The 8404-nt window shown below is 34.5% G+C and overlaps 2 protein-coding genes across 2 annotated transcripts; one reads left to right on the forward strand and one right to left on the reverse strand.

Annotated features, from left to right (window-relative positions):
• Positions 1 to 495: 495 nt before the first annotated feature.
• PMM (phosphomannomutase) lies at positions 496 to 4550 on the forward strand. The gene is made up of 12 exons (XM_020363457.3): positions 496 to 725; positions 1013 to 1107; positions 1575 to 1619; positions 1748 to 1814; positions 1968 to 2044; positions 2392 to 2427; positions 2755 to 2810; positions 2892 to 2991; positions 3096 to 3191; positions 3271 to 3360; positions 3895 to 3946; positions 4339 to 4550. Exons 2-12 carry the CDS (start codon positions 1039 to 1041, stop codon positions 4392 to 4394), a joined length of 744 nt encoding a protein of 247 aa, XP_020219046.1. The 5' UTR covers positions 496 to 725; positions 1013 to 1038; the 3' UTR covers positions 4395 to 4550.
• Positions 4551 to 5172: 622 nt separating this feature from the next.
• Positions 5173 to 8404, reverse strand: EMB3127 (Amino acid dehydrogenase family protein). Its single transcript, XM_083072959.1, has 5 exons — positions 8157 to 8404; positions 6475 to 6800; positions 6008 to 6244; positions 5715 to 5882; positions 5173 to 5552 (listed from the first exon to the last, which is right to left on the reverse strand). Exons 1-5 carry the CDS (start codon positions 8287 to 8289, stop codon positions 5382 to 5384), a joined length of 1035 nt encoding a protein of 344 aa, XP_082929085.1. The 5' UTR covers positions 8290 to 8404; the 3' UTR covers positions 5173 to 5381.

The raw sequence follows: 8404 nt of genomic DNA on the forward strand, positions 1-8404 counted from the left end.
ATCATATGTTCAAGGTTTTGGCACAGAATATAATTATTATGTAATTTTTAATAAATTATTTATCTTTTATTTAAGTAACATCCTCTTTTTTATAATTGTATTTTTTTTATCCTAACACTACACAATAAATATTTAAGTCTATAATAAACAAATATTATTTTATGAATATTTTAAAATGAGAAATTGAGAATTAAAATTGGAATTTTTTTTATAAATAAAAATAATAAAATGACAAGACACTCTCAGTACGGAAATTATTTTTACTAAAATCTTGTAAAACAAAATAGGAAGTTGCACCATAAAATTAATATTTTTTCTCTTTTACACCAAATTACTAATTTTTTTTTCTTAAGATCTGAAGGATTTGGTAAAAAAACCAAAAATCAAAACTGTAAGATGAAAGAAAAGGATGAATAGAATGCACATAATTTATTTATTTTTCTCTCTAAACAGAAAATAACCCTAATCTCATAACTGACTGAGGAATCAGGATTAACAAACAATTCATGACAGAAAAGTAAGCAGCAGCAACTTGATTGTTGATCCTTCACTTTGGCAAGTTTGAATGGTACGAGGCACATGTTTCTCCAACTTGTGGGTCCCACACAGAGTTTCTTCCTCTGTCCATTTCCCTCTCAGATCTCATCCAACTCTTATAAACAAACCCCTTTGAAGATCTGCCTCAAGCTCTGTCCCCTACTCTCACTTCCACACTTCCCTCCCAGGCAAGTTTTCACCTTTCAATTCCACTTCTGCATTTGCATCAGCTTCAATTGCAAAAATCTCATCTTTTCCCAATTATACTTATTTGTTCTCATGAAGAAGCATTGAAAAACCACTTGGATGATGTATTTGATTAAGGGTGTCATCTAATTCTGACGATGTTTATTGAAATTTTAATTTTCTTTAGTAGAATGGACTTGTTCTGTAATTTGATGTGCCTTCTGGGAATTGAAGTAAAAGAGCTTATTTGCAAGTTTGGAGTTTGATAAAATGATTCAAAATTTTGCAGGTTTTTGTGGATAAGAGTGAGTTACAATGGCTGTCAGCAAACCTGGTTTAATTGCCTTGTTTGATGTTGATGGGACTCTTACAGCTCCCAGGAAGGTATATGTTTCTTCTAGAGCTAATGACACCATGACCATGTGTGTATTTATTTTGTTACAATCATAGCTGAAAATATATGTGCACACTGCATCTAAGGGGGTTAGGTCTAGCAGAAAGGGTTAGTCCTCCATGACATGGCAAATCAGGGTTCGAATTCCTTCTAGGAATTGAATCCACATTTAGTGTTCAATAGTATCTCGAGCAGACTTGATTCCAAATGAGGACACATATGGGGAACCCAAAGAAATATATATATATATATATATATATGTATGCATGCTGCAATTTGATATGGTTCTAAGACAGATTTGTTGTTTGTTTGTATGCCACGTGAGATTATTCATAAGTTCACTCATCATCAAATGCTATTGCTCTCCCTTGCTAGAAAATCTAGAAAATCTGGATTTGTTCTTTTTGATTGTTTAGTCTTGCATCACCTCTTCTTATTTTTCCTACTTGAATGCAAGGTGGCCACTCCGGAGATGTTGACATTCATGCAAGAGCTAAGAAAGGTGTGTGATTTGAAATTTTCTGAACATAAAGTGCATTTTGTTTATTGGTGACTCTGTTCTCCATCTACTCTGCCACACATAAATCTGTTCTGACATTTTCTGTTGAATTTTGTCTTGTGTGGGTTCAGGTTGTAACAGTGGGAGTTGTTGGGGGTTCTGACCTTTCAAAGATATCGGAGCAACTTGGCAACACAGGTTAGCTATAGGTTTCTGGTACTGTAATGTTGTATACTAGTACGAAGCCACTTTGAGAAATTTGACCTTACAAAGATATTAGTATGGAGCCACTTTGAGAAATTCGGAAACAGAAGGATTTATCTTTTGAATGTCCCTGTTTGTCTGCCGCAGTTACCACAGACTATGATTATGTATTTTCTGAGAACGGTCTTGTGGCTCACAAGGAAGGAAAGCTCATTGGGACTCAGGTACAACACATATACCTCAATCCCTGAAAGAAGCCAATTGCCATGGCAATTGATGGATCTTAGTAGATTTATGTTGATGCTTTGAGTTTTTTAACAGAATACAACTAGTGCTACTATGTTGCGACTTATAAGCAAAGCAGCCATTATAAAAAAAAATTTGTAAGGTCATTTTTTGGTAAAATATATGAAGGAAATTATAGCCATTAACATCTATTGAAAGTTGATCTGGTAAACTTTTTCTTTAGTACAACCCATCTCCACTACACGCACACTCTCACTCTTTTTTAGCAATTTAGTTTTTTTCTCTCTATTATACCATGACGATTTGTGAATTGCTTTCTTTTCAGAGCTTGAAGTCATTCCTTGGGGATGAAAAGCTCAAGGTATGGCCTTATTTCCATTCCTAATCAGTTAAATCATCCTACATATTTGAGGTTGACCATGTTGACTACTTCCTAACATTGTTTTGGGTGGTTACATATTCTTATCCCATGGCATTCTGTACATACCATAACCCAAAAATGTCTAGAAAAATCAAGTTCATCTGTGCATTCATTTCAAGTAAGCTCAGAAGACATGTGAATAAAGGAGATTATACATTTGTTAACTACTTTTGAGATTCAATAAAGTTGCGACTTGTGAGCTTATAAAAAAGGCATTTTATATTAATAAATTCCTTTAATAATGACAGAACGGATGATATTTTGCAGGAGTTTATTAACTTTACACTTCATTATATTGCTGACTTGGATATTCCTATCAAAAGGTTAGTGACATTCAGAAGTTATTATGTATTTAGATTTGTTATATGAAACTGTTGGTTCCTAATTGATATAACAACTTTTAGGGGAACATTTATAGAGTTCCGTAGTGGGATGCTGAATGTGTCACCTATTGGCCGAAACTGTAGCCAAGAAGAAAGAGATGAATTTGAGAGATATGACAAGGTTATGTATTTTGCTTTTTATCATATTCACTAGAATTTTCACTGTCCAGGTTGAAATGTTAGGTGTATAATTTTATCCTAAAAGTTTGCAATTTAAGTTCTCAGGTTCACAATATACGCCCAAAAATGGTTTCTGTACTTCGTGAGAAGTTTGCTCATTTTAACTTAACATTTTCCATTGGAGGACAGATAAGCTTTGATGTAAGTGATGATCTTCATGATGACTTTATTTATGGTCAAGTGATGTGTCAACGGTTCTTAATTTAAACATACTATACAGGTTTTCCCTCAAGGGTGGGACAAAACATACTGCCTGAGATACCTTGATGGTTTTAATGAAATTCACTTCTTTGGTGACAAAACTTACAAGGTTAGTCCATAAGCTTATCATGCAGTACATGTTTGGAGTATCAAATCAACGTCTTGCATATATTCTGTCTCCCTGCATGCATTTTCTATCTCATTATGTATTCTATGTATCGTAGTCTTCATTTGTTAAAACTCACTATTGTCTAGGTCACCAATGACACTTATTTTTATGAAAATCCTTCAGGTGAGTTGGGGTGATACCTTAACACGCAAGTAATTGGCAATTTAATTCTGTTTTATAGACACCGACAAAGTGACATGAGTCCTTCTCCAACCTTTTTAATATTTCAAATTACTCAGCAAAAAGGAAGGCTTTTAGATTTTTATGTTTATTAGAAAATATTTCTTATTGAAACAGTATCACCTCCTAAGCCTAAGCTATTTTCCCTGTGTTTAGGGTGATCCATCACTTTGCAAGACCTTGTTTCATTTATTTTTTTGGTTTCCACTGCTAGATTTCTAGCCTCCGTAGGCGATGTTAGGGTAATAGGCAGAAGGATTGATTAATTTCCTAACTTTTATTTTCACTGTGCAGGGTGGAAATGACCATGAAATCTATGAATCTGAACAGACTATTGGGCACACGGGTTAGTGCTTTAACTTGTATTATCAGTTGTGCAAGGAATATAATTGTTTTAGCGGCATGTGGAAACAATTTGATTTCATTTTCTTTTAAATTAGGAGCCAATTTGTTTTAGATTATTTGACTAGATGCATTGAAAAAAACTACACAACTTTTTGAATTGTTTAGAGAATTTTAAAAAAAAAAATCAGAATATTAAAAAAAAACTATTTTTAACTTTGTTCAAGAATCTGAGAAGAGCATCTTTTCATGAAATCCCAAAATAATAACGTCTCTTTAAACAATCTTCAAGACACTTTTTCTTGAACAGAGCTAAAATTCAGAAACAAGTCAATGTGAGGTAAAAAAAAATGTTGTATGTGTCATCATTATGATTTGATTTGTTTTATTTTTCAGTTACAAGCCCTGAAGATACAGTGAAGCAGTGTAAATCTCTGTTCCTAGAAAATTAAAGAATTTTTGGCAACATACTGTTATTGAGAACTATGGAGGAAGTGTACTCAAATACATGTTTACATTGGACCACAGGCTGCAATTATAATACCTCTTTGTATTTTTATTTTCGGTTCTCATTTTGGATTTAATAATAAGCTTATCGTTCAATTAAATTTGATATTAACTCGATATAATTCGTGAGACTACTCAAATACATGGTCTAATCAATGATCCTGTCACCAAGTGGCATTCTTAAAAAGGGTATAAGGAAGAAGGTATATATGACATTGAGAAATCATCACGATTAAAGAAAGGTTAAAATCACATTCAAATTCAATTCTGCTTTGCCCCATTCAAGAACATTTTGTTTGTTATTATCTGGTTTTTATTCAACGTATTCACCATCATTCGTTTAGTTATAAGGTTCATGCATGTCTAAGCCTCGTTTAAGTCATATAATAAGACCCAAAAAGTGTTGCATGGAATTTCAAGCAAATGCTTCAAATGGTTGAGCACGTATATAATCCAAGAGCTGGGGAGAAAAAGTGTGTTCTAAACTTGGGCAAACTCGCAAATTCATAAACATATGACAAACCAAACAAAGAAATTAGATCAGTTACGGTCATTTGAGTCATAATTTTTTATTAAATTAAAATTTATACTCAAGTTCCGAAACTTTGACTTGTTAAAGTCTTCCGCAAACTTTTCCACATTAATACTCTTGTGAATGCTAAATATTAATGCATTGATTACTGTATAATATCCCACTATGTAATTAGTTTGTAGACATCGATCTGCTAGAAAACTTTTGCATCACATGACGCAACTATATGGAAGATGTTTTACACAATCATCCTTAGCAACATTTTCTTATTATTTAGGATTAAGTAGGGAAGAAACTCAAACTTTCCCCCTTCCAATGTTGAAAAAAAACCCTACCTCAAATTCAAGACTTCCCTAAACAAAAATTGATGGCTCATAATGGTACACACCCTTTCATAATGTTATTCAAAATTGTGCACCCTCTTTGCAGAGATGAGTGTATTTTGGAGAAGCATTGCTATGGTCATTGGACCAACTCCTCCAGGAACTGGTGTAACAGCAGAAGCAACTTTTATGGCTTCTTCATAACAAACATCTCCCACCAGTTTATAACCTCGGGTGCTATTTGGATCCTGTCACACAAATTCAAACATACATTGGTTAAATAATGTTGATATTGAAACTTAAGCATTAAATATGAAATTGATTCCTAAACACAGTACCTACAAACCAAGATAAGAGTCTGGTAGCAATGTAGCATACTATAAACATGACCATGATATAAATCTACTCACCTCTACTGGGTTGATTCCAACATCAATAATGACTGCCCCGGGCTTTATCCAATTTTCCCTCACCATGTTTGGTTGCCCAACGGCAGCAATGATAATATCTGCCTGTCTTGTGACCTCTTCAGGGTTACTGGTTCTGGAATGGACAACACTGACAGTAGCATCTTCCCTCTAGTAACATAAGAGATATATAAAGAAGTAGAAACGTACGTGTTCAAAGCAAAAAAAGAAAGGAGAAAACGGCAACACTGAAATAAAGTTAGCCTTAAATTAAGTTTGGACCAATGTGACATTACTTGCAGCAAGAGAGCCGCCGGCATTCCTACGATATTGCTCCGACCGATCACAACAGCCCTCTTTCCTTTAATAGAAACATCGTATCTGTGCAGTAGCTCTATGCATCCCTTTGGTGTACAGGGAACAAACAAAGGATCTCTTCCACGCATTGCAAGACGGCCAATATTTAATGGATGAAAACCATCTACGTCCTTCTCAATTCTAACAGCATTCAAGATGTTTTGCTCATTCATATGCTGTCACAAGGCCAAGGAAAGCTAAGTAAACTTCCATTAAAAATTCTTCAAGTTATAGTTGTAGTTTAGGTTTCAACAACTTGGCTACAAGAATAAGAGTTATCAAATGTACCATGTCTTCTCTAAGAACTTAGGAATAGTTCAGACCAAAATATAAAGAGTCTAGTGAGACAATTTAGCAAACTTTGCACAAAATAAGAAAATGTAAAGTTAGAGATCTAGAAATATACGGAGGGTAAGGGTAGCTGAACAAGGATGCCATGAACTGAAGGGTCGTCATTATAGCCTGAAATATAGTTCAAAACTTCTTCTTCTGTGGAATCCTCAGGCAGATTTGCTTCCAAAGAATTGATTCCAACAGATTCACAAGCCTTTTTCTTGTTACGCACATAAGTTGCAGAGTCCTTCCTGTCTCCAACAAGGATTACAGCTAACCCAGGAATCACACCAATGGATTCTCTCATCCTGGAGACTTCAGCCGTTATCTCATCTCTGATTTGCTTTGCCACAGCTTTTCCATCAATCACCTTAGCAGAAGAATCCGTAGTCATAGCAGCTGTACATATTATAAAAAATCAGATGGAGTCACGAATAGAAAACCTTATTTGGTCAATAGCTAGCAGAGGAAGGGCTTGTGCATTCAAATGAACTGAAAAAGACGTGTAACAGGAAACATAAGATCGAACAATGTTTAAATTTATAAGTAATGACAACAATAAGCAAATAGTTAAAACTTAAAACTTAAAAGAACAAATGAACCTTTCAAAAATCAAATAATTGCACAACTAAGGGTGTGTTTAGGTAAACAATTAATTAAGCACTAATCGCAAGCGTATATCATGTAGGCACTTGTGAATAAATTGTTTCAGTAATCAAAGAAGAAATAGGGTTAAACTGTTTTCATTGAAATAAGCTGAAAACAACACATATCATAAGTTAATTTCATAAGCTCTCTCAAACATATACACAAGTAATTATGTCATAAAATAAGCTTAAATAATCTGTAAATAAACTCTTTCAAACGCAACCTAAGTCTAATATGTTGATCTAACCAACTAAGAAGGCCCCTCAAATTCTTCAAAAGGACAAACCATCATTTCAAATATAGGGCAATTTAGGTACAAGACATCTTAAATCAACTGCAACCTAAGCCAAACTCAGAGAGAAGCAGTGTCATTAAGACACCTTATGCATCTACCAAAGCCACATACATTACTAAGTCATAAATAGAAGACCATATTGCCATCCAAAATCTCCTTCGGTAATTTCAAAATTTGGAACTAAACAGATCAAAGTCATTCTGGCCTTTGACCTAGCTCTTCCAACATACTCACACCACAACCATAGCAACAATAAGGACCAAGTTTATAGATTCAGTTTGGTGCTTTGAGCGTTATTCTCCAATCAAAATTGGAGTTTCTTCAAATAAGTAACATATGCCTGTTGTTGACTTCTATTGCAAACCTTTATTATATAAATTACTGATAAAACTCTAATTCTGAATAGAGAACAGTCCCACAAGCACCTAAGAAACTGTATCTAACTTTCATCCCAACAATAACACCATACCAATCAATAAACAAACACCAACAAGCACAAACTAAAAACTTGATCAACGTGATTAGCTGTGACCATATGAAGCAGAATACACGCACAACCACCAATCTTAAAGCAACACAAGTAGGCAGAAAACAGATTTTGCAGTGAATGGTAAAATCTAACAACACCCCTCCACTCAAAACTTCAACTTCACTAAGAAACAACTCACGCAATAATTTAAAATTATAAAAAAAAAAAAAAAAAAACATATTTTGATACTTTTTCACAAGACCCACAAACAAAAAGACACATTTTTTGGATAAACGTAGAAGACCCAGAAGCGAAAAACGAGAAAGGTAGAGAAGGTTTATACCAACGGGGGCAACATGGGAGGATGAGAATCGGAGAGAGGTGGGACCCAGAAAGAGTTGGCGATGGAGGCGGAAAAGAGAGGAAGAAGGAGAAGAGGAATAATGGGAATGAGTGAAGAACACCGAAGAAGCCATTTTGATTCGGTGATTCCTCAAACAGCGTTTCAGCAACCAATACGTTGTGTTGTGTTGTGTTATGCTTCTTCTCTCTCTGCTTTGTACACAAACAACGAAGTTTGGGGTTCTCAGA

The sequence above is a fragment of the Cajanus cajan genome, chromosome 4, assembly GCF_000230855.2.
Source record: "Cajanus cajan strain Asha chromosome 4, NIPB_CcT2T_4, whole genome shotgun sequence".
Lineage (NCBI taxonomy): Eukaryota > Viridiplantae > Streptophyta > Magnoliopsida > Fabales > Fabaceae > Cajanus > Cajanus cajan.